The sequence below is a fragment of the Vombatus ursinus genome, unplaced genomic scaffold, assembly GCF_900497805.2.
Source record: "Vombatus ursinus unplaced genomic scaffold, bare-nosed wombat genome assembly UNPS02014785.1, whole genome shotgun sequence".
NCBI lineage: Eukaryota > Metazoa > Chordata > Mammalia > Diprotodontia > Vombatidae > Vombatus > Vombatus ursinus.
Genome location: NW_020954563.1, coordinates 9,021,543 through 9,047,974, shown reverse-complemented (window position 1 = coordinate 9,047,974; position 26,432 = coordinate 9,021,543). Strand labels below are relative to the sequence as shown.

At 45.7% G+C, this 26,432-nt stretch overlaps 1 protein-coding gene across 13 annotated transcripts in view; it reads left to right on the top strand.

Annotated features, from left to right (window-relative positions):
• EPB41L1 (erythrocyte membrane protein band 4.1 like 1) overlaps window positions 1-26,432 on the top strand; it is a 106,818-nt gene that overhangs the window by 36,293 nt on the left and 44,093 nt on the right. For 11 of the 13 annotated variants that reach the window (XM_027867186.1, XM_027867198.1, XM_027867193.1 and 8 more), the window contains exons 2-7: window positions 10,004-10,212; window positions 12,852-13,016; window positions 14,062-14,166; window positions 17,673-17,715; window positions 22,796-22,871; window positions 25,716-25,934. In XM_027867186.1, the coding sequence (XP_027722987.1) occupies window positions 10,018-10,212; window positions 12,852-13,016; window positions 14,062-14,166; window positions 17,673-17,715; window positions 22,796-22,871; window positions 25,716-25,934 (803 nt within the window). In that variant the 5' untranslated portion in view covers window positions 10,004-10,017. Of the gene's footprint in view, window positions 1-1,994; window positions 2,016-10,003; window positions 10,213-12,851; window positions 13,017-14,061; window positions 14,167-17,672; window positions 17,716-22,795; window positions 22,872-25,715; window positions 25,935-26,432 lie in introns of those variants that run through there. The other 2 variants (XM_027867187.1, XM_027867195.1) reach the window with 2 other exon arrangements.

The following is a 26,432-nucleotide window of genomic DNA, read 5'->3' as shown; positions in this document are numbered from 1 at the left end:
ACTCCAGTATCTTTGCCAAGAAAACCCCAAATGAAGTCACAAAGAGTCAGACACAACTGAATAGCAACAGTGGGGATTTCTCCAACTCTTGTGTTAGAGTAGATGGCCACCCAGACCTTTTCCAACTCTAAAAAATTCTGTGGGAGAGGGCATGTGTTCTAGGTTTCTGCCAGTGCACAAAGGTGACAGGCAGAAGGTGGAATCTGAAGACTTGCGAGTAGTTCATCTTGGCTGGAACATGAGTCTGCGAAGGAGGGAGGACTGTGAAATAAGACAAGAATGATGCATGAGAACTCTGCTGTGAAGGGGCTTACACTCCAGGTCAAGGAGTTTATATTTTATCCCGTCAGAAATGGGAAGCTTCTGAAGGCTTGTTTAGTGAGGAAGGAACCCGGTCAGACTTGTGCCTTGGAAGGATAGACTTTTTAGGGGCGTGTGTACCAGCAGAAGGACTAGATTTGAATTCCCATGAGTCAGCTCCCACCTCTGACACCTGGGTGACCTTATACACTTGATTCCTCTGAGCTTCAGCTTCTGCGTTGGGTAGAAAAGAAGGGCTTGGACCAGATGACCTCCAGGGTTCCTTACTGCTCTGAATCGATGATTCTCTAATCTCTGTGGACGATTGGAAAGGGGAGAGACCAGAGGCTAGGACGCCAGTTAAGAGGCTATGATAGAAGACCAGTTGAATGAGGGTGGAGATAACTGACTGAAGGTGGTGGAGTGAAGGAGAGGGAAGAGTCAAAGATGCCTCTGAGGGTGTGAACTTGGGTGGCCGGGGACCATCTATGGGTACAAGACCTTAGATACCTTCAGTCTCTGAATCTGTGTTTCTGTTCCTTATTTCCCTTGAAGGAATAACAAAGGCCAATTGAGTGCTCAATCCTGATGCTGAGGGAGATGGGCTTACTTCTTGAAGGGGGTGGTGATTAGGGAAGACTTCCTAGATTAGAAGAAAGGAGAAGAATGAGGAAAAGGAGAAAGAAATGGGGTCAGGAAGAAGTGACAGGAAGATGAAAGAAAGGGGGTAGCATGAGCAAAAGCTTGAAAGCATATTGGGAGGAGGTGGGGAGAGGCCCAACCCAGCCTTGTTACTCTGTTTATTTATGAAAACATTTGTTTTCATTGTAAACACACCTTGAACACACACCTGGTTTGTATACCACATATCCTCATCCTCCCATCCCCTCATGCAGTGCCTTCTGTTGGGCTTACCCAGCTCACAATTGTTGAACCCAGATAATGGAGCCCAAGACATTGATGGGGGTGAGGAGGGTGGTAATGATAAAAAGACCACGTCTAACTCCACCTGAACACCACCCTTATTATTCTCAGGATAGTGTAATGGATTGGCAGTCAAGAGCCCACCAACACTACCTTGCAGTATGACCTTGGTCAAGTCCCTTCTCCTCTCTTGAGTCCCAGTTTCCACCTCTGTAAAATAGAGAGAATGATGCCTACCCAGTCAGCCTCACAAGGCTGTTGTGAAACCCAAGTCCCACCCTGTTCAGTAATATCTTGGTGGTACAGTTGGGGCCATAACAACTCAGGAAGGAGATTGATTGAGGGCTGGTTGGGAAAGGCTTCCTTCCCAGGGCATGTGGAACTTGGACAAGGCCTTGAAAGATGGGTAGGCTGAGGGGAGGAGGGTAGTGATCCTTTCAGAGAAGCCTCTAGAGGCAAGGTCGAGCCCGGCCCGTAGAGGCCTGTGACCAAGCCTGACTCCAGCTGATGTCCCCCTTCCTAGGTGACAGGGGCATTTGAAGGCTGTAAGTTTGTATTGCTTAGGTGGGAAGGAGTTGGAGGGAGTGGGATGGGTGCCAGGGGCACCCAGGGCCTCAAATCCCAGGTGGGATTGTAGTAGTGATGAGGATGAGTCATAAAGAATGAGTCAAGGTTTCTCCCACCCCTTCCTGCAGGGCTGTTGCAGAATTCAGTGGGGCAGAACTTCAGAAATGAAGAAGGAGAGAGAAAAAAGAGAGAAGAGCAGAGAAAGGAAGTGCAGGCTGGACCAGGTGACCTTTAAAGGGACTTCTTACTCTGAGATTCTAGGATTTTCTGGGGTGGGAGGCAGAGGGATGAAGGAGAGACATAAACAGAGAGAGACACTGCTACACAACCTTGGGAGAGAGACAAGCAGCAGTTGAACTAGACTGCATGCTGCTCAGGTCCTTTGAAAATGATAGATTCAGAGATTGGGAGAGGCAGAATGAGATAAAGGAGAATTGTAGAGGAAGAGATAGAGAGAGGCAGAGGTCTAAAGGAGGGTGAAAAGTCAGAGCGCGGAGCTGATGCAGCCAGCACGTGGCCAGCTTCCCTTTGGGTTGGGCTGGGCTGGGCCATCAAGTGCCTGCGGAGCTGGGGGGGTGGGGGGTTGGGAGGGAGGGGAGAAGGTTGGCAGCCTGTCCAGCACCAGGCCCCCAGGGCTGTGGGCTGCGGGCTGCGGGCTGCGGGCACATCGCCCAGCTCCCTGAGCAGGCTGAGCTGCTGCGACTGCAGTCAGCATCAATCACCCTCCCCGCCAGTGGGGGAGTGAGTGAACGGGGAGCAAGCGGGGGTGTCTGAGAGCTGAGCCTGCTCTGCAGAGGGAGCTCCCCCTCCCCCGCCCTTGAGTGGGGCAGCCCCCAACCCTGGAGGAGAACTGAGCCAAGGAGTCTTTTCCCTCCCCTCCCGGGATGGGGATGGCCCAGCCCCAGGTAGGAATGATGGCCCAGCTGGGGAGGTAACTTGCTGTGAGTAAGCAAATGGGATTCTGGTGGGCCTGCAGACCTCTGGAGGAAGCATGGTGGGGAGGCTGGAGTTTGCAGACTGTAGGGGAGGGAGGAAGAGTTTTATCTTATGTTTTTCCACCCTTTGCTGCCTCTTTCTGTCTCCCAATCCCCTTGTCTATTTCTTGGGTGCTTTGGGTTAGAGTTGCTGAGGTGGGGAGGATTGGACAGGGTCCTTACTCTACTGATGGAGCCTGAGATCTGGAATGAAGCCTGGCTGGGTGCTAGGCTCCCTAGGTCTTGTCCTCTCTGGCCTTTTCCTTCATACTAAAGGTTCAGAAACTCAAGAATAATCTGGCTTCTAAGTCCTGTGAGTTTTATTTGTGTGGGTCTGCAGACCTAGGCCCTCCCAGGATCTGGGTCCTTTTCAATCCTCCTCCTTCCTTCTCTCTTACTTCGGTTTCTAGACTGACTTTCTGTCCTGACCACTCTGGGTTTTGCCTTGGTTCCGCTCTGGCTGGGCATTGGTCCTAGTGCTTGGTGGGGGAGGTCGTATGGTTAGGGACCCACATGGGGTGTCTGTCAGGGGGCACAGAATGAGGAGGACTGATGGGGTCCCTCAGGTGGCATAGATATAGACTATCGATGTGGCTGTGGAAAGAATATTAGAGTTGCAATTGGTAGCTTGAGATTTCAGTTCTAGTTCTGATGGGGTTGGATGAAATAATCATTAAGCTCTGGCATGCTGTAATTTTGCCATTCAGGCTTTGCCAGTCAGTCAGGGTTCTCTTAACCAGTCTGTTTTTCTTGCAAGGACCTCAGACTCTGCCCTCAGCACTCCCCCACCATATGGCATCTTTGGGTTCAAACTCAGGTTTGCTCAATTGAGTTCTCTCAAACAGAGGAAGGCCTCTGGGAGGTGAGTTCTCCTCCAGCCTCCTGGATTTCATGTTGGATTGAGCCAACTTCACCCCACCCAAGAGTGTCATCCCCACCACCCCAAAGGGTCAGTGGTAGGGGTCTAAAGAGGCCAAGGGTACTCCCCCAGAGGAGACTGGTGGGAGAGCTCAGTGTCCTTAGCCCTGAGCCTGAGATAACAGAGGAGGCTGTGTGCCCATGGCCAGATGGAGCCTTCACTAGAGCCAGTGTGTGCCAACCTCCTCCCCACGGATACTGTGGGCCCCAGGAATAGATGGGTGCTGCCCGGTGCCCAGGCCCAGCCCTGAGTCCCTTTGCCTGGCAGACTTGAGTCTACCAGACGCTGAAATATCATCCCTGGTATTCATAGAACTCGTTATATTTTTTTTCCCCAAGTTTCCCATTCAGTGTCTCCAGACACCCCTCTGAGAGGCAGGCAGTGTGAGAATGATTGTCCCCATTTTACAGAAGAAGAAATCAATGCCCAAAGAAATGCTCTACTTACCCAGTGAGTTAACATGAAAACCTTGGGACTAGAACCCAGGTCTCCAGACTCTCACCCTAGTCTTCTTTCCATATATCAAGACTCAAGAAATAATATTAAGCCATATTTCTATAGAGTTCTAAGGTTTCCAAAGCTCTCTCCTCTCAGATGAAGGAATAGAGGTTCTGAGGGTTAGTGACATATGCATGGTCATCTATGCAGTGTTATGTATAGAGGGCTGGACCTGAGTTGGAATTCTGTCTCAGACACTAACTGTGTAACCCTGAGCAAGTCACCTTACTTCTGAACCTTAGTTTCCTCATTTGTAAAATGACGATAATAATAATAGCACCTATATCACAGGATTATTGTGAGGCTCAAATAAGATAATATATGTAATTTGTAAACCTTAAAGAGCTCTACAAATATGACTTATTGTTATTAATTGCTTGATAGAGATATAAAAATGAGGTTGACTATGTAATTATATAGTGTTCAGTACAGTTCTTATGATGGTCACTGTTGTGATACATGTGAGATAACAGAGCAGCAAGTATGTGTTTGACCCTCAGCTCTGCTGGTTTCTACTCCCCATGTGACCTTGACCAGTTTACTTCTCTCTGGGTCTTAGGAAATTTATGAAATGAAGGAGGTAGAGGATGATTTCTAAGGTCCTTTTCAGACCAAAATTTTCTGGCCAATGTAGCTGCATGGTCTCCATAGATATCTATGGGACTTGGTGCTTAACCAAACCCTGGTATATAACAAATGCCTACCGGGTGTCTGGGTTACTTCTCTGTATTGACCCGAGGGGCTGGCATGTGGGGGTAACATTACTGCCTGACTTAAAATGATGAGTAGTGTAAGTAAGGTCCCATCTGTCAACCCTGGGTAATAACGGGGACATAATAAGCAGGGGAGTGGGTAGAGAGCATCCTTGCTCAATCAATAAGCATTTACAAATGTGCTCCGAGAGGTTAGGAGGTTATATATATATCTATACACTCATGTAGAAAGCTCTTTACAAACCTTCTAGTGCTATCTATGTAAATGTTAGCTATAATTAGCTAACATTTCAGGCTACAGAGACAAAAATGAAATCATCCCTGTTCTCCCGACACATTCTATCAGAGATGACAACATGTCCTTTTGTGTGTATATAAGCATTTACACAATAAACACATATAAAAATTAAATTTAATTTAAAAAACAAAATAAAATAGGGAGGGATGGGGTTCAGGGGAGCCTTCCTATAGAAGATGAAGCTTGAGTTGGGACCTGAAGGAAGGAAGAAGGGGATTCTATGAGGTGGAGGGAGTACATTTTAGGGATGGGGAATGGTCAGTGCAAGGATGGGAGATGGGATGCTGTGCATGAGGAAGAGCAAGAAAGCCTTTGGTTGGAGGTAGATCGTGAAGGATTTAAAAAGACAAACAGAGGAGCTTTATTTTATCCTGGAGGCAGTAGGGAGCCAGAGCAGTTTATTGAGTAGAGGAGTGACATGGTCTGACATGCACTTCAAGTAAACCACTCTGTCAACTATGTGGGGGATGGATTGGAGCAGAGAGAGACTTGAGGCAGGGAAGAACAATGGAAGGCCATTGTAATGGAACAGATAACGACTAGAAGATGGAGACTTGGGAGGATGGTGGTATCTTCAGCAGAAATATGGGGATTCAGAAGAGATGTGGGTTTGGGGGAAAGATAGTAAGTTCTGTTTTGCTTTCTGTCTCAGCAGATGAGGCCTGAGAGGAGGCAGCCCTTGTCACATATATTACAATATCTGCTTCTCCTAGTTGTGAATCTAGAGAAAAGAGCACAGAATTTAGAATCAGAGGGAGAAATGACTTGTCCAGAGTCACCCAGTGAGTTCTTGGAGGAGGCAGGCTTGAATGCTGGTGTGCTGGCTTTCATTCCAGAGCTCTCTCCATCAGCCTCTGCTGCCTCTCTGTGCCACACCACATGGTCAATGCAGCATCTTGTCATAAAAGCAGTGACCTTGGAGTTTGGAGATCTGGCTCTTTGTCTCAGTTTTAGCTATTCATAAGATGTTCCATTCTGAGCACGTCTTTTCTTCTACCTGGGCCACAGTTTCCTCATCTTCAAAAAAGAATAATGATGGTACCATCTAACATCGCAGAGCTGTCAAGAGGAGCAAAGAAGAATACATATATAAAGCACAATATAAATGGGAACCATTATTTTTTAAGTAAACATTTATTGGTATTTCTCTCTCTCTTTTTTTTTTAACATCACCAACACTTCCCAATATGCACCACCTCTTTCTCCCGGACAGCTATCCCTTAAAACAAAGAATGCAAATGAAGGGGGAAAAAATAAAACAGTTCAGCACAATTAACCCATGCATTGAAAAAGACTTATTATCTGTAGTGTTCCACATCATAGTTCTCCTCGGCTGCCCCATCCCCATACCAGGGAGAGAGGGAGGGGCCTTTTTATCTCTTCTTTGGAGCCAAACTTGGTCATTATAATCTCACTGCTTTGGGTTTCAATGGTGGCTTTGTTATGCTTTCCATTTATCTTGCAGTCATTGTGTTCATTGTTGTCCTGGCTGTGCTTACTTCACTCTGCATCAGTTCTTATAAGTCTTCCTGTGTTCCCCTATAGTTACCATTTCTCATAGCACAGTAATATTCCATTACATTCACGTACCATGATTGGTTTACCTAGTCTCTGGTTATTGGACATCAACTTTTTTTTTCTAGTTCTTTGATCCTACAAAATGTGTTTTTATAAGTATTTTGGTGAATATGGGACCTTTCTTTTTATCTTTTATCTCCTTGAGGCATATGTCCAGGACATGTTAATCATTTTCTGAGAATATTTCCAAATTGTTTCCTCAATTGGTCCTCACAGACCAATTCACAACTCTACTAAGTGCACATTAGCAGGTCTTCCATGGCCCGACCAACATTGACTATTCTCTTGTCATCTTGACCAATTTTCTAGGGTTTAGGGGAAACTTCAGACTTGTTTTGATTTGAAAGGTGGATTCTTATCATCTGTACTGATCACCTACTCTTTGCAGAGGCAGCTAAGTGAAACAGTGGATAGAGTGCTGGCCCTAGAGTCAGTACAACTCTTCCTGAGTTCAAATCTGGCCTCGGACACTAACTGTGTGACTCTGGTCAAGTCACTTAACCATGTCTGCCTGTTTCCTCATCTCTAAAATGATCTAGAGAAGGAAATGGCAAACCATTCCAGTATCTTTGCCAAGAAAACCCCAATGGTGCCCCAAAGGGTCAGACTTGACTGAAAAATGACTGAACAACAATTCTCTGCAGAGCTCAGTGCTGGCTTTAAGTGGAAGAGGCAAAGATGAAGAACATCTGATCCCTGTCTTCAGGGAGCTTACAGTCTAGAAAATATTTCTTTATGATTGAGGCCTCTTTTGTGCCTTAAGCTGTGGAGTGGAGAGAGTGGAGGTTATTTAGGGCATCAAGGTTATTTTTTTGAACAGTAGAATGCAAGCTGTTTGAGGGCAGGGGTTGATGTTTTTGTATTTTTAGTGCCTAGAACATAGTAGTAGCTTAAGAAATGCCTATTGAATGAATGTATATGGATTTTTCCCATCCTGTCTAGAGTGGGAATTGGACAGGTACAGGAGATTGGGTAGCCTGAGTCTGGAAGTTATTCATTCATTTATATATTACTAAATCTTTACAAGATAAATTTAGGGGTTTCCTCAGCCACCTGCTAATCTGTTTTTCTCTGTTCAAATACAAAGGAATGATCACAGGTTAACCATGGGTTCTAGGTCTCAAACTTGTCTTTCATTGAAGATTCTAGGTCATGGGGTTGTTCCACGTTATGAGGTTGTGGTTAATTGGGGGTTCCAGGTCATGAGATAGTGAATGAAAGTTTGACTTCTATCCAGTTGAACCAACATTTCATAATCACTTATGTGCCATTCTAAAGGGTGTGCAGTTGTAATTAATGTGCCATTTAAGGCATGTGTATGTGGATGGGGCAGGGAAGGGTGGTCATATCAGAGAACTTGTCCTTCTTTCACTGAACATGAGGGTACCCCATAGCAAGATGGTGGAAAATGCTGTTGGATCAGTCTGTGTACCCAGTCATGTAGAAGAAGTGAGGGTCAAAGAAAAGTGTGAGAGTCAGTTCTGTCCCTGTGGAAAACAGGCCAGCCACAGAATGAGAATGAACGTGAAACCAGACCTTAGTGTGAAAGCTATTTTTGGATGAGGCTGAGAGATGGGCCTTTTATTTGGGCTGCTGGGTGCAAACTTAGAACTTGGGGAGTCCAGAGATGAATAGAAGGGGCCGAACTAGTAGTATAGAGCTACCATTCGGGGTGGGGAACCTGTGGCCTCGAGGCCACATGTGGCCCTCTAGGTCCTCAAGTGTGGCCCTTTGACTGAATCCAAACTTCACAGAACAAATCCCCTTAATAAAAGGATTTGCTCTGTAAAACTTAGACTCAGTCAAAAGGCCACACCTGAGGACCTAGAAGGCCACATGTGGCCCCGAGGCCACAGGGTCCCCACTCCTGTTACCCTTACCTTCTTTGCTGCAATGGAGAGGGAGCTGGATTCTTAGAGTGCCACTTAGGGTCTGTGAGAGTCAGTAGATAGGACCAAATAGAAGGACTGTTGGGTAAATCTATCATTTACCTAATATTACCACGTCCTTCTCCAGCATCACCGCCTCCTCTCTCTGACTCCAACAGGCACAGAGCTGTTGTTACCAGCTGTGTCATATTCAATTGATAGGGGGCAGACATTGGGAAGATTGAGGCTTGGTCTGTGTATCAAGGCCAGCAGTGATGAGACCACCTCTTGTACTTATGGGGTGCAGTCACACCCAGGGAGGGATGGCCCATCTGTTCCCCAGAGAGTTAAGTTACCCCAATCTGTTGCATAGCTGGGAAAGGTAGGGAGTATGAAAATGGGGAAAATGGGGAAAGGCCTTGGGAGAGGGGTGCTGTGGCTCTGGGGTGGTGTCCAGGGCCCAAGTGAAGAAGGGGAATGGTTGTGCTGTAGGTGGTGAGGCCATAATATGGAGCCTGTAGAAGACTGTGAAGTACAAGGTTGGCCACCATTCATGTGACCCATCAGTTGTTAATAACAAGACGAAGTCCAAATCCTACCTTTTGCCGAGAGGCCTTTCCTAGTCCCTGGTGCTAGTGCCTTCCTCTTGAGAGTGCCTTACATTAAGTCTCTGTGTGTCTTTTTTGTATCTGGTTATTTACATGTTCCCTCTCCCATTAGAATGTAAGCTGCTTGAGGGCAGGGACAGAACCATGTTTTTGCCTTTCATTCTATCCTCAGTGCTTGGCTAAGCTATTCTTGTTGGCTGGCTGATTGACTGACTGACTGAAAGAATACCTATGCAGTCAAGCCATCTAAATTTTGGTCCCCGTGGCCAAGGAATAATAATTGCTGACTTTTTACATAGCCACATTATAAAGAAATTTTTATTCTCCAGTTAGGGAGAGAATATTGAGACCCAGAGGGGAAAATAACTTAGCCAAGGTCACTTAGTAAGTCAGTGACAGAAGTGGGAGTGGTAGAACTCAGGTCCTTTGACTCTTAGTACAGGGCTCCTTATACTTCACCAAAAAGGGGTTGCCCCCTATGGGAGAGCTTGTCATCACGAGCTAGAAAAGCGTCCTGTCCCAGAGGCTTTATAGGCTAGGAGTTCAGCCTGTAGGGCTAAGAGTCTGTCCTCCAGTAACCTGTTTCTGTGTCTTTCTCTTCCCTTGGTCTTTTCTGTCCCTCCCTGTGACTCTCCATCTGCCTCCATCTGTCTCTTTCCCTCCTTCCATCTGTGGCTCCTGCCCCTCCTGCCCCTCTATCACCATTATTCCCATGCCTCTCGCTCCCATCTTGTGCCCTCGCTTATGCCTGCCCAGGCTTGCTGGTCACCATGACAATGGAGACAGGCCCTGATGCTGAGGTGAAGAAAGCACAGGAAGACCCTCCACCCCAACCCCCACAGCAGCTTGAAGCCTCAGCCTCTCAGGCCCCTGCCACCGCAGCCCCCCACGGCCTTGCTGGCCATCCTGAAGCTAATTCCAACGAGAAGCAGGGCACCCAGCCTGATCCCAGGCACACGGAGCAGGTGAGTGTCCTGAGTTGCCGAAGGGGCCTGACTGTGCGCTTGGGGCTGGCCACAGGTCCTTCTTCCAAACCCCATGGCCAGCAGGGATGCTGAGAATACAATTTTCCTGCTCTGTGTACCAGTGGGATACTGGTTCTCCTCAAGCCTTCCTGCTCTGGCTTAATGAACTATTCACTGGAAACAATTCAAATCAGTCTAACTCTATGAAAATAAACTAAATTCCTAGAAGATCAGAGCTGGGAAGGACCTTAGAGATCATCATTTTTCCAAATAAGGAAACTGAGACCCAGAGAGTAGAAGGAAGTTAGTCCAAGGTCACAGAGGGAGTCACTGGTGAGACTGGGACTAATAATAATATCTGATTAATATAAAAATTTAAAGTTTTCTAAAGGACTTTGCATACATTTATACCTCACCACAACCTTGTGAGATAGGTACCACAAACATTATTATCCCTATTTACAAATGAGGAAACTGAGGCACAGAGAGGTTAAATGACTTGCCCATAGTCACACAGCTAGTGTCAGAGTACACCCAGGTGTACTGATTTCAGAACTCTAGAAGAATGATATGTCAGAGCTTGAAGGAGCCTTAGAGGTCTCATTTGGATTAGGTTCAACTTCCTCATTTTACAGAAAAAGGAACTGAGGTTCAGAGGAGGAAAGGTCATAGAGACAGAGAATCTGTGTTTCCTTTCTCCAAGGCCATTGTCCCTCCCTGCACACCCAGAAGAGATTCTGCCCAGTTTAGTTTTTTGGGTCCATGTATCATCCAACCTAATTTCACCAAAGGCGAGACAGAAGGAGAACACATGGGTGTCTGCTTTTCAAGTGCTCACATTTACCTAAAGAAGGGGTTCCGTACCTGGGATCCAAAAGCTTTTAGAAAAATAGTTGGATAAAAAAAAAAAAAGGAAAAATAGTTGGATAACTGTCTCAGAATAATTGGTTTCCTTTGTAATCCTAAGTGTTTTCTATGTTTATAAACATTATTCTGACAAGGAGTCAGCAGAACACCAAAGAATCCATGATAGCAAAGAAGATTAAGAATCCCTGGGCTAAGGAGATAAAACTGGCATTAGAGGCATTTGAAGTCACACAGTGAGCCAGTTGAGGCCTTAGCCCACAGTCTGTGTCCCTGCCACCTGGTACAAAATGGTGTCTGGTTTTGACCAAAAACATCCCAAAGTAAGGGATTCCCACCCCAGGTGTGAACAACTGAGGGAGAATGTAGCATTAGCGCATGTTTTAGTTCTATATATTTTCCTTTATAAAAACTATAACTCGTAGAAGAATCCTTAAACTTTAGACTGAAATCTCTGAGTGGGAAAGGATCTCTAAGAGCAGGAAGCAGTCATGCCCTCTGTGCTTGAAGATGTTGTGTGATGGGGAGTTCACTTTCTCCCAAAATCACCTAACCCCATCATTGGACAGCTAAGATTTGGAACATTCTTCCTTATGCTGAGCTGAAATCCAGGTCCTTTGGACCTGCCCCTCTTCTCCCCCAGTACTTTTAGTTTTGCCTTCTGAGGCTAAGCAGGACAACTCTAGAGAAGAGATTTGTTTTTTGGGGGGGGGAGGGGATTAGGCAATGGGGTTAAGTGACTTGCCCAGGGTCACACAGCTAGTAAGTGTTATGTGTCTGAGGCCGGATTTGAACTCAGGTCCTTCTGAATCCAGGGCCGGTGCTCTATCCACTGCACCACTTAGCTGCCCCTAGAGAAGAGATTTAATGCGGGGCATGTTGGCTGTCTTCTAGCACAAACAGCTAGGAATGTGGAAGAGGGATCAGGCGTGTTCAGTTTGGCTCCAGAGGGCAGAGTTAGAAGCAAAGTGGGAGAGGTCCAGGCCCACATTTTTAGTCCCATATAAGGAAGAACTTGACAAATCTCAGAGATGTCGAGCTGTAGGTCAGGCCGCTTCGAGAGATGTTGGGAGCTTGAGCCTCAAAAGGTGACTGAAGACCACTTATGGAAGAGAGCTATGGAAGGGCTGCTCCGGGTCTGAGAGGTTTATTGCCCAGCACCTACCTAGATGTCCTCTTCCTACTCAAAGATCCTACGAGTCTCTGATTCCGTGAACGTTTTAGCCTTTTCCCTTCAGATACATAATTGCTTGAAAATCCTGTTGACTTATTTCCTCCAGTGCTCTGTGTTTGAGGGGAGACAGAGTTGAGCAAAATAGTCCCTGCCCTCCCAGAGCTTACAGCCTAATGGGAGGGCTGACTCCCATTTCTCTGGTGCAGTGTTTGCCAAACGCTTCCATTTCAGTAGCCCGGGTAGGGAAATTGAGCTGGAATTATTATCACTGTTTTACAAAGATAGAAATAGAAGCCTGGGAGGATAATGGATTTGCTCAGGGTCTCTTAGTGGATCATCAGTGGAGTCAGGAATAGACCCTAGGACCCCTGGTTCCCAGTCCATAGCTTATCTCCCCATTAATCAGTTAATCAAAGCACATTTATTAGGCACATGCTATATTCCTGATACTGTGCTAAGATTCTGGTAATACCAAGACAAAGATATTAACAGTTCCTGCCCTCAAGTAGCTTACTTTCTCTCAGAGAGACAGGAAAGCTTCTTTCCGGAAGGTCGAAGGAGGCCGTGATAACAAGTTCTTTGTGTTGATGCTGATCTGCAGGGCCTCGACATGGAGGAAAAGGATTATGTCGAGACCGATGGCCTATCTGACAGGACAACACCCAGCAAGACCCAGAAATCTCCCCAGAAGATCGCCAAGAAATTTAAGAGTGCCATTTGCCATGTGACCTTGCTGGATGCCTCAGAATATGAGTGTGAGGTGGAGGTAGGGCCAGAAGATACTAGATTGGGCCTGGAGCTATGGGTGGGAAAATCAGTCCTGGTCACTCTGCTGATTATTAGAGCTGGAAGGGATCTTAGAGATCATCTCATCCAACCTCCTCATTGCACAGATGGGGAGATGGAGGCTCAGAGAGGGTGAAGGGAAGGAAATTAACATTGACTAAGCCCCTACTATGTGCCAGGCACTGTACAAATTTCATCTTGATAGCTGATCCTCACAACAGCCCTGGGAGGTATGTTTTATTATTATTATTATTATTATTATTATTATTATTATTATTAATTATTTTTTGGTGAAGCAATTGGGGTTAAGTGACTTGCCCAGAGTCACACAGCTAGTGAGTATTATGTGTCTGAGGGCAGACTTGAACTCAGGTCCTCCTGACTCCAGGGCCGGTGCTCTATCCACTGCGCCACCTAGCTGCCCCTGATGTGGTAGGATTTATCCCCATTTTATAGTATGAGGAAACTGAGGCAGACAGAAGTTAAGTGATTTGCCCAGAGTCACATTGCTAGTAAGTGTTTGAAGCTGGATTTGAACTCAGGTCTTCCTGACTTCAGACCTAGTACTTTATCCATTGTGTCACCTAGAGAAGGAGTTTGAATCCATTTTCCTCTTTTCCTATCTGTTCCAAAGGAAGGTGGAGCTTTCCCTTTCTAGAGCAATGTAGGCTGCCAACTCGATGAGCCCAGGAGGAGCTTTGTAGGGAAGCTAGGAATATTCCTGGGAGCCTGGATACTGGACCAAGGGCTGTGTGGAGATCATGAGAAAGAGGAGGCCCCTCTGGTGCTACTGTTTGTCCTTAGGGCCACTCAGGATTTAGGACTGAAGTGGAGAGGGGTGGCTACTCTCTCTCATACTATGGGTAGGGCATTCATTGTTGTCCTACTGCTCACCCCTTTGGCACTGGCTTGAACTGGTTGGCAGCGGCCCATGCCTGGGGGACTCTGGAAATAGCTGCTCCCACCCACCACCTGGGTGCCCTACTTTACCGACTCCCTGACACCATTTGTGTCTCTATCCACAGAAACATGGCCGAGGGCAGGTCCTTTTCGACATGGTCTGCGAACACCTCAACCTCCTGGAGAAGGACTACTTTGGGCTGACCTTCTGTGACCCAGACAGCCAGAAGGTACTGAAATTAAGGACCAGGCCTAGGGGGCTTCCTGATTCCTCGAGGTCTCCCCATCCTCTCCCTCCGCTGGCTACAAGCCCCTCCCTGATCCTCTCCCTTTCTCCTTCATTTCCATTCCCCAAATACCTCATTCATTCATTCATTTATTTAGCAAACTTAGCCTACTATGTGTAGGACCCTGTGTTTTGCTCTTTTCGGGGCCTGGGAAGAGAGGATAGATGAAATAGACCTCACAGAGTTCCTGGGAAGGGAAGGGGAAGTGGGGAGGCGGGGTGCGGCAAAGCAGCAGCTACTAGAGGGAGATAAGACAGACAAAGAGATCTATTATACACAATAGAGCGTGATAAAGGAGGCCTGAGGAACTCTGGAGCTAAAGAGGAGGGGAGATCATTTTCAGCTGGGGGGCCCTCAGAAAAGGCTAAAGAAGGGGTAGTCATTTGATAGTAGGGAGGGGCTGGTCTCTAAGCAGCTCCAGCAGAGCTTTCTGAGAGGGGAAGGTGCAGATGCTTTTAGGGGTTGGAATGTTGTTCGGTGCTGAAGGGTGGGGTACGGGAGGAGCAGCAGAGGGAAATAAGTAAGTTTCAGGCTGTTTTTGCATATGGACTCCTACGGACAACATTCCTAATGATCCCAGGTCTTCCTTTCCTCCTTCACCTTCCTGCCTCTTCTAGGTTTATCACACATTATTCTCTTTCCCAGACTCTCTGTTCTAGCCAAACCCGACTTTGTGCTCTTCCTCGTACACAACATTCCATCTCCCATCTCTGCCTGGAATTCACTTTCTCCTCCACTTGACCATTTGGAATCCGCGTTCCCAAGTACCACCTCCCACTGGAGCCCTTTCTCAATTCCCTGGGCTTCTGGCACCTCCCCGCCCTCCCCCATTGTATTTTTTTTTGTATGTATCTTATATAAACTTATGTACTTATGTTGTGTGTCCCCCAGTATAAAATGTATACCCCTGAGGGGCAAGGATCATTTCATTTTAGTCTCTGTCTCCTAAGCACTTGGCATAGTGCCTGGCACATAGTAAGCACTTAATAAATGTTTATTGATTGATTCTTGGAAAGGGTGGTACTTGAGTTGGACTTTAAGGGGCAAGTAGAATTCAGCCAGTAAAAGAGCGTATAGGAAACAACTGGAGCAAAGGCCAGAGAGGGTTTTTTTTTTTTTTGTACAGTCATTCTGTATATTCTAGTTCTTCTTCCTTCGATTTTCATTAGATGTCTTTTCATGTTTCTTTATATGTTACTTTTTTATGAAACAATAATTTTATAGTACATTGATGTACCATAATTTGTTTAGCCATTCCTCAATCATTGGACGTATAGATTGTTGACATGTTGTTTTTCTTCCACACTTACAGACAAAGCCATTAGGAATGACTGATATATGTGACCAATGAGCCACTTTTTTTTAATCGATCAACAGAAATTTATTAAATACCTACTATATGCCAGGCACCATGCTAGTCAGTTAACAAGCATTTTTAAATACCTGCCGTGTGCTGGGTATTGCACTTAGTGCTGGAAATAAAAAGAAAAAAAAATGAGATAGTCTGACAGCCTCTAAGCACAAGAAGCTTATATTTTATATGTGGAGACAATGTGTGCTTATGTAAGTATGCACAAAATAAATACAAGTAACCTTGTGGGGAGAGATGTACTAGCAACTGAGAGGGTGATCAGGAAAGGCTTCATGTAGAAGGTGGTGCTTAAGCTGGGTTTTTAAGGAAAAAAACTAGGAATCTTAAGAGGCAGAGGTGTGTGGGGAGTGCATTATAAGTATGGATGACATGCAGTCCAAAAACAAGTAGATGGAAAATGGAATGTTCCATATAACAAATACCAAGAAGGTCAGTTTGGCTGGATCATAGCGTGCATAAGGGAGGGTACTGTGCAATAAGACTGGAAAGGTAGGTTAGGACCAACCAGATTGTGAAATCTGATCCTAGAGCCATTGGAGTTGAATCGGGGAATGACATGGTCACAGCCTTGCTTAGGGAAAGTCACTTTGGCAGCTTTGTGGGAGGTGAATTGTAAAGAGGAGAGACTTGAGAGCCTGGAGATTGATTAGGAAGCTATTGCAGTAGTCCAGATGACAAGTCATAAGGTCTGAACTAGAGTGGTGGCTATATGAGTAGAGAGAAGGGGATAGATGGATGGGAGGGATGGCACATGGACGTCAAGACTTGACTATCCATTGGATATGTTGGAGAGACAGTGAAGAGTCCAAGATGACACCAAGACCGGGAACCTAGGAGACGGAAAGGATGATAGCGTCCTGTAATAAGATCAAGTCAATAAGCATTTGTTAAGTGCCTGCGATGCGCCAGACACTTTGCCAACCGCTACACAGAAATAAGGAAGTTTGGAAGTGTGGGTTCAGGAGGAAAGTTAGTGAGTTCTCCTTTATATAGGATGCCCAGTTCAAAATTGGGCAGTTGGTGATGCAGTACTCTAGTTTAGGAGAGGCAGAGGGGCAGATATGTAGATATCTATGTACGTAGATTTGGAAGTCATGTGTAGTGATGATAATTAAACCCACGAGAGTGTTGAGGTCACCATGTGAGTGAGTAAGAGAGCCAAGGACAAGGCCTTGGGGTATACACACCATTAAGGGTATAAGATAGATAATGGTCCAGCAAAGGAAACTGAAAAGGAGTGGTCATCACATGGGGAGGTTCTAAGAGGACGTAGTGTCTGCAAAATGCCAGAATGAAGAGGGCGTCCAGAAAGAGGTGGTAGTCAAGAGTGTCAAATGTAGCAGAGAAGTCCAGAGGGGTGAATGATGAAGTCTGAAGCAAGATTTCAAGGGGTTGAGATGACAGTTAAAAAGGAAGCAGATGTAAGGAGTTAAGGGAGCCTTTTTCTAGGAATTTGACTGAGAAAAGGAGGAAAGAAAAAGGATGATAGCTTGAGGGCATGGTAGTGTTTAATATATATAGATATAGATAGATACATATAGACATTGCCTTGCATTAGCAAAGGTCCAACTGATATTAACATAAATTGTTAGGGAACTCAATCTCCAAGCTTTAGGATTTCCTTCAGCTCTGTTCAGGAGCATATGAGTAGGAAGGAAGGAAGTGGAAGGTGGGAATAATCCAGGGTTGGGTTTAGCAAGACTTAGGGGGTGACAGGGCCATAGGGCAAGGGATTCAAGAGTAGAGGACAATGTAGAGGTGAACTGGTTAATTATAAGGTTGAGATTAGGAAGAGAGGTAAGTGAAAGTCAGAACAGGATTGTTGGCTGGGAAAGTTCTGGGAGGTAAAAGCATTGTGGTCATAATGAGGTGAACTGGTTCAAGAAGAGTAAGGCAGAGGGAAAGAATGAATGGTAGGAGGTTATGACCAGATAAAGGAATTTTATAGCATCCTTAAGAAAGAATCTCATAGTAGGACCAGCAGGTCAAGTTTTACGATTTACTGGCCCCTTCTTAGCCTCACTTCTTCCTTTCCTCCTTCATTGTTCCCTCTGAGCATCTCTCTTTTCTTTTTTAGAACTGGCTGGACCCTTCCAAGGAAATCAAGAAACAGATACGTAGTGAGTAAAACAAAGACTAAATATTGTGGCGGGGCAGGTGGAGTGTTGTTGGTGATGATGATGATGATGATGATGATGATAATGATGATAAATGACAGTGATATGGCCATTCAAAATGTGCAGAGCTTTCTATATACTTTCTCTTTTGATTCTCACAGTCATCTTCTAAGATAGGTACAACAGGTATCAATATACCCATTTTATAGATAAGGAAAGTGAGGCTCAGAGAAGTTATAAGTGACTTGCTTATGGTCGCACAATTGGTAAATTTCCGATCTGAAACTTCAGGATCTGAACTCAGGTTTTCCTGACGCTCTATCCACCAAATCCCAGGGGTAGATGTATGGGGAGGCTCAAAGACAGGGTAGGGTTTAAACTTGGCCCCATGAGTAGATGAGTCATAGGCTCCTGGCTACTTCCAGCCAGATACCTAGGTATTGAAAGGAACTTCACACCTATTATCTCATTTGGTCATTGGACCATACCCCAAAGGCAAAAAGTCAGGTCCTAATTTGGGGACTGGAGATCTGAGAGGGAAAAGGACTTATTCAGTGTCACATAGCTCATTTAATGGCAGGGCTAGACCTTCAGTAGAAGTTGCAGAGAGATGGGATTAGGCTCAATGTAAAGAAAAACTTTGTGAAAATGAGAGGTGCCCAGAATAGAAATGTCATTTCAGGATATTCTTGAATTCAACAAACATGTATCAAGTGCCTATTTTGCACAAAGGATTGTCTTGAGTGCTGGGGATATAAAGGTACAAACACAATAGTCTCTATCCTAGAAAGGAGCCTACCTTCCATTTGAGGAATATGATATATACCCAGATAAGGAAGTGAAAGATAATTCTTGGTGAGGTGGAACGTGGGGGAGGGGGGAAGGGGCAAGGGCAAGAATTAACAACTGGAAGGGATCAGGGAAGCCTTTATAGAGAGATAGCACTGAAACTGAACTTTGAATGGTAATAACAATTTTGAAAGACAGAGATGAGGAGAGAGTGCATGCAGAATATCTTCTGCAAAGGCCCAGAGGTGGGATATGATAGAATGCTGGTAAGTCTGGGTCACAGCTAGTCATTCAGTTTGGCTGGAACCTAAGTGCCTGAAGGAGAGTAATGTGGAGTGGATTGGTGTTTGGAGCCATATTATAGAGAGCTTTAAAAACCAGGCTGAGCAGTTTGCATTTTATCCTAGAGGCCATAGGGAGCCACTGAAGAATTTTGAGCAGGGGAATGATATGGTCAGACGATGGCCTTTTGGCAGCTGTGTAGAGAGTGAATTACAAAGGAGAGCAACTGGAAACAGATGCTAATGAGCAAATCATTATAATATATTATATACTATAATAATAATATTTAACTTACACTGCATTCCATTGGACTGGAAGTACTTACCATATTTGACATAAATTTAACTTCAGATAATGTGTTCACCATTTGTACTAATGGTACTATAATACCAAGGAGAGGCAGTGAGGGCTTAAGAGAGTAGTAGTGTGAGTGGAAAGAAATGAATGGATATGAAGGTAGAATTAATAAGATTTGGTGATCAGTTGGATGTGAGTGGTAGGTTGGGTAAGGTTAGGAAGAGGGAAGTGTGAAGGGTGATTCCAAGGTTGTCCATTTATGTGATTAATAGAATTTTGGAGCCCTTCACAGAAATAGGAAAATTTGGGAGAGCAACAGGTTTTTGGAGGGAGGTTAGTGGGGGGAAATGAGGAGTTCTGTTTTGAACATGTTGAGCTTACGATGCCAACAGGGTATCTTGGAGGATCTGTCCAGAGAGTTGGTAGGGATGAATTTGTAGTTGAGAAGAGACACGAAGGCTAGATTTGTGACCTTTAAGAATCTATAGTTTTATGAAACAGATTTGGATGTCATCCGTGTAGAGCTGTTAGTTGAACATAGAGGAATGAATGAGATCACTAAGGGAAAGAGAGAAGGGAAGAGAGCTCAGGACTGAATCTTGGGAGAGCCAATGGTTAGAAGGTAAGAGTGGGAGATGGATGATGATCTAACAAGGAGAACAGAGGGCAACCAGATAGGTAGTTAGAGAACCAGAGAGGGTTGAGTTGTGGAATCCAAGGGAGCAGAGTATCCAGGAAGGAAGAGGTGATTACCAATGGTCCTCCTGCTGCTCAGATCCTTGGGATCAACAGGGCTGCTACAGGGGCCCAGACCAGTCAGTCTTTCTGGAACTAGAGAATCTAGCAGCACTTGGGGATCATTCTAAATGGGAATTCTCCTTGTCTGACCCTGTATAGAAGGGACTAATGTTGTCACAGCCTAGGACCCCTTCCCCTTCACTCATCTCCCCTCCCCCCCTACTCCCCTGGAAGTCCTGATAGAGGTATGACCCTGAAGCTAGGAGATGAATATTCAACTTCTGACTATCTTGCTGACCGCAAGACCCTAGGTAAGTCTTTTCTCTCTGCCTTAGCTTCCTCCTCTGTAAAAAAAAAAAAAAAAAAGCCTCTGAGTCTTTCTAGCTGGAAAGAGCACTGGTTTTGGAATCAGGACTTGGGTTCAAATTGTGGCTCTGCCACTTAGTGCCTGTGTCACCTTGGGTAGGTGACTTAACCTCCTTTGATCTCAGTTTCCTCAGCTGTAAAAGAGAGGGTTAAACTGGATGACATCTGAGGTCACTTCTACCTCTAGAACTCTGATCCTAGCTCTGATATTCTATGATTCTATGAATCCTAGTTTACTTCAAGGGTCACTCTTTTTTCTGGGCCCATTTGCTTGTCATCTCCCCCCAGTTTCACATAGAGGAATGCAGGGAAACATTCTTGGTTAATTGAAGGCACTTTTGACCTGGATTCTGGTTAGTCGAGCTTTGTATGTAACGCAGATTCAGAGGCTACATGCGAAACTAGTCTGGGAGCACTAGTCTGGGAGTCAGTCCTGAGTTCAAATCCTAGTTCCATCACTCCTACCAAATAAAAATGATCCTGGACAAATCAGTTCCCTTCTCTGAGACTCAGCTCCCTCATCTATAAAATTCAGATAACTATACTTGCTTCCTGCCTCACTGGATTATGGTGAGGAAAGTGCTTTGCAGATTTTAAAACTCTATAGAAGTGAGAGCTCTCGTTATTATCTTTATTATACATGGAGGCGGGAGAGACTCTGGTTCCACCAGGGAGAAATCAAAGTCATCCTTAAAGCACAGACTGCTAGAGGCTTAGACATCATCATCTAGCCTAGCTTCTTATTTTATAGATGAGGAAGGCCCAAAGATGGTAAGACATTTGCCTAAGGTCACATGGTAAGTGAGGGAAGTTTGGATTAAAACTCAGGTCTTCTTGTTCTCAATCTGCAGGGGTGGGGAACCTGCCACATGTGGCCTCGAGGTTGTAGATTCAGTCAAAGGGCCACACTTGAGGACCTAGAGGGCCACATGTGGCCCTGAGGCCTCAGGTTCCCCACCCCTGGCGAGGGCTATTCCACATAGCATAGGATAGAGGCTGGTAGTGAAAAGAGCCCTACATTTAGGGTCAGAAGATATGTATTTATTTTCCATCTCAGCTATTTATCTGTCTGACCCTGGACAAGTCATTTCCCCTCTCTGGGCCTCAGTTTCTCTATAATTATTGGACTAGATGATCTCTAAGGGCCCTTCTGACCTGAATATTCTATGAATCTGTAGCCTTGGAAAGAACTGGGAGCCAGAACCCCCTTATCCCAGAGGGAGTTGCCATGTTGTGGGGGCTAGGCCAGGCTGTCTTTGGACAGATGGGGTGAGGGAGGCCCTTCTGGGTGAGAGGGGTTGGGTGGGCTTGGTGGCAAAATGCCTGTGCCCTCTGTTCTCCCCACCTCTAGCTTCTTAGTCTCTGGAGAGATAACCCCAGCTCCCCAGGCGTTTGGCTGGGAAGCTGTAGGTGAGCCTGTTTCCATGACAACTAGGAGACAGGCAGGAGATATTAGCTATCACTCATGCATGGGGGTTGGGGAAGTTGGGAAGGATTGTTCTTTTTGGTTCCTATGGTCCAAAGAGATTTATTAGGGCCTGTGTGTAGGCCCCACCTGGGGCTCCTAGCTACTCTAGAGACATTCCCATCCTATCTAAGAAAACACAACAGTTCCAAAATGCCTGGGCTGGAGTACAAGACACAACAGCGGAGAATCAGTTTCTAAACCTGAGCTGTAAGAGGGAGTCACTGAAAGGAGATGTAGCACTCAGACGGGGTTTCTTGGAGGAGGCAGGATTCATAGAGTCTTAGAATTGGAAGGTGCCTTAAACGTTATCTGCTCTACCCTCAAGCATTCTTTCTACAATGTTTCTAGCAATAATAATCCTTCACATTTCTAGAGCACTTTAAGGTTTACAAAGCATTTTCACCACAAATAACCCAGTGAAGTATATAATACAAGTGGTATTTTTACAGGTGAGGAAAACTGAGGCTCAGGAGGGGAACTGATTTGGCCAATGTCATATAGCAAGTATATCAAAGCCAGGATTCAAATCCAGATTCCTAACTCCAAGTCTAGGACTGTTTCTATGACACTATACCGTATTAACAGGCATGGATCGCACATGCCTAGTGATGTGAAACTCACTACTCCCTGAAGCAGTCTGTTTCGTCAATGGACTGCTCTGATCATTAGATGATCTTCCTTATATTGGACTGAAATATGCCACCATGTACCTTCCTCACACTGCTCTCAGGGGCCACATATGTCCCTTCCCTATGACAGCTTATCATATGCTGTCAGACAGCAGTTCCATCTCACTTAAGGCTTCTCTTTTCCAGAAAGGAACATCCTTGGTTTCTTCAGCTGGTCCCCCTTCAGCTTGATTTTGAGTCCTCTCCCCACCCTGGCCTCCCTTCTCTTGATACACTCCAGCTCATCCCTGTGTGATGTTGAACAAATACCTCTTGGTCTCAGTTCTCACATCTGTAAAATGGGAATAACAAAGTCCTGCCCTGTCTTCCTAATTGGCTTGTTGTGACATGATATATGTGAGGGCACACTGAAACATTAAAAGCAGGTGTCACACATGAGGTGACATAAGTGTGACTGAGCCATCCACAGTGATGGGGACATTTCTGATCCCTGCTTGTCTCCTCCTCCCTGCAGGTGGCCCCTGGAATTTTGCCTTTACAGTCAAATTCTATCCTCCGGATCCAGCCCAGCTCACAGAAGACATCACAAGGTGAGAGGCAAGTGGTCTTTCTTGGGTAGTCCCAGGGACAACTGGCTGTGAGCAGACCTTTGTTTAAATACATGTGCCCATAGCCCGGAAGGTGGGTAGATGTGAGAGGGGGTGTATGTGGCCCAGTGATCTTCTGACTATGAGAGAAAGTGTGTGTGTGTGTGTGTGTGTGTTTTCACATAGGGAGCAATGTGGATGTAACAGTTTGTGGAGGTAGAAGTACTCGGAGGAAAGTGACTGTCCAGATGAGAGCAAGGCGGGCAGAGGGCAGACTGTTTATGTGTATGTGTGTGTGGGGGTGCTCATCACAGGGCAATTCACAGTCTTAGAATGTCAGAGCTAGAAAGGACCTTAGAGAACATCTGCTTTAATCACCTGATTTTATGGGGGAGGTAACATAGCAACCAGGGAGAGGAAGGGAGTTGTTCAAGGTCACACAACTAGTAGGTATCCAAGTCAGGACTCAAACCCAGTTCTTGCAACAACGAGCTTGATGCTAACATATGTCTTTAGATAACAGCTCATATACCTTGGCAGGAGATGGGGAGGAGAGTAGGGGCAGAAGGACATCAGGGGAATTAGAGTAAGAAGATTCCTGGGGAATAAATCATCTGGCCACAGCCTTATCCGCTCCTTGATCATACGAGGCCTCAATTTCCCCATTTGTGAGACTTGTACTGAATTATCTCTAAGGTACCATACCAACTCCAACTCCTATGATCTCCAAACCTATAACCAGACTTGCCTAAGCTTGTCCTCAGCCCCTTCTGACTTCGGGGAGCCATGTGGACCCATAGGATCATCCATTTAGAACTGGAAGGGACCTTAGTAGTCCTTGAGTCCAAACCCTCCTCACAGATAAGGAAACTAAGACTCTGGCTAAATGATTTGTCCAGAGTCACACAGCTAAGTGTCTGACCCTGAACTTTAGGCTTCAGAGATACAGATCCAGCCTCTAGTACTCAACCAATGTTCTAATCGTGCTGATGGCTATTCCACAGGTTCATTTACTTTTTAAAATTTTATTTATTTATTTTTTGGTGAGGCAGTTGGGGTTAAGTGACTTGCCCAGAGTCACCTAGCTAGTGAGTGTTATGTGTCTGAGGCCGGATTTGAACTCAGGTCCTCCTGACTCCAGGGTCCATGCTCTATCCACTGCACCACCTAGTACCCCCCAGGTTCATTTACTGATCCTATAACAGGTTCAGTAGACTATGGCAGTGAGATGTTGGCTATGAGTCATTTTGAGCAGGAGGCTACGTTGAGCCATCCGCATTCCTGTCTAGGTCCTTGGCACCTACAAGGCCTCCTGTTGGCAAGATGGCATCACAAATGAGATTGAAGTCATTCTGTGTCAGCTCATTATCCCCTATGAAGGTAGCCACCATAGCCCAGATCTCAATCATACCACCTTCATACCAGCTTGCCCCAAGTTGAGGATATCAGCAGTGGAGTTTGGGCCCTGGGCCCCCAGAGACTGTGGAGCCTGTATCTTTGGGGCAGTCAGGTGACGTAGTGGATGAAATACTAGATTCGGAATCAGGAAGACCTGAGTTTTGAATACTGCCTCAGATACTTGCTAGCTGAGTGATTCTGGGTGAGTCATTTAAGCCTTCTCAGCCTCAGTTTCTTCATCTGTAAAATGGGGATAATAATAGCACCTACTTCCCAGGGTTGTTGTGATGCTCAAGTGAAGTAAAATGTGGAAAGCACTTTGCAAATCTTAAAGCACTATGTAAATGCTAGCTATTTTTACTATTATTAGCACCTCACATAGAGAGCTTAGGTAGATGACATTGATACAGCACTCTAAGTTTTGCCAAGCAATTTAGATACATTATCTCATTTGATCCTCAAAACAACTCTGAGGTAGGTGCTGTTATCCTCAATTTGCAGATGAAAAAATTGAGGTTAAGTAATTTGCTCAGATACAAAGCTAGTAAGAGTCTGGGGCAGAATTTGAATCCAGACCATCCCAACTCCAAGTCCAGTGCTCTAGCCACTGTCATGTTGACATCAATATAGTACTTGAAGATTTGTAAATCACTTGATGTCCATTTTCCCATTTAATCCACTCAAGAATTTTGATTGATTGCCAGCTTCCAGGAACTAAGCCCTTCTGGGTTGGGAACCGTCAGGGACCAGAGGGCCAGAGGAAAACAGTAAGGCAGGGGAAGTCCTGGCACAAACTGAGCTAATGTGAAGAATAGGAGATAGACTGGTTGGAGGTGATTGAGAGACACTAGAAATGGGGTGTGGTGGTAGAAAGTGTCCTGAGGGGCAGCTAGGTGGTACAGTGGATAGAGCACTGACCCTGAAGTCAGGAAGACCTGAGTTCAAATCCCATCTCAGACCAAACACTTGACACTTACTAGCTGTGTGACCCTGGGCAAGTCACTTAACCCCAATTGCCTTAAAAAAAAGTGTCCTAAACATGGCACACATGGCATCAGGAGAATAGCATTCTAGTATCAGTTCTGCCACTAATTTATTATCAGATCCTAAGTAAATCTCTTTCCCTCTCTGGGTCTCACCTGGAGATGAAAGGTTCAGAGAAGATACTGTCTCTTATCTCTTCCAGCTATAACGTTCTGTGTGCCTGAGGTAGTTAGGCCCTGGATAGTGAGCGAAGACATAGCCTTCTGGCTGGACTTAAATGGACTTGACCTTCCTTGACCCTCATAGTCCATCTAGCTTTGTCCAGGATTATCCTGGGAGACTCCCAGAAGGTTGCCTTCACCCTAGAATACCCCATGCCATGGGCTTGTTACTTAGAGCTCCCCATTCTGAATCTCTGTGCAAGGATGCTGCACCTGCATAGCACACTCTTTCTGCTGCCCCCAGATACTACCTGTGCCTGCAGCTGAGGGCAGACATCATCACCGGCCGTCTGCCCTGCTCCTTCGTCACACATGCATTGCTGGGCTCCTACGCCGTTCAGGCTGAGCTGGGAGACTTTGATGCCGAGGAACATGTGGGCAACTATGTCAGCGAGCTCCGCTTTGCCCCCAACCAGACCAAAGAGCTGGAGGAGAGAATCATGGAACTGCATAAGACTTACAGGTAAGCTTGCCATACCCCCTCCCACCTTGGAGCCCAGGGAGCCACGCTCTCTGCTTTTGCCCCGTCACTTACCTGCTCTGTGACCTTTTGGGGAAGCTTGTGGATTAGTAAAACATCTGAGTTACAAGTGACCTCAGCGACAAGGCCTGAAGAGAGCAAGGGACAGTAAGCAGTAAACGGTAGAGTTGGTGTTCAAACCCAGGCCCTCTGACTCCCAAGTTCAATGCTCTGTGCACTAATTATGCTGCTAATTACTTACCTCTCTTACCTCCTTTGTCTCCTTTACTGCCTTTCCCATTTCTTCTCCTTTCTCCTAGGACTAGGAAGATTTTGACATCATGGTCTGAGTCTATGCCAATCTAATTCCTCACCTTATGCTTGAATTCCCTCTAGATCATGAGTTCTGACCCTTTTTTTGGTGCTGTAGACCCCTTTGGCAGTGTGGTGAAGAGTGGAGGAATCCTTGATTATTTAATATAAAAAAAAATCACAGACTCT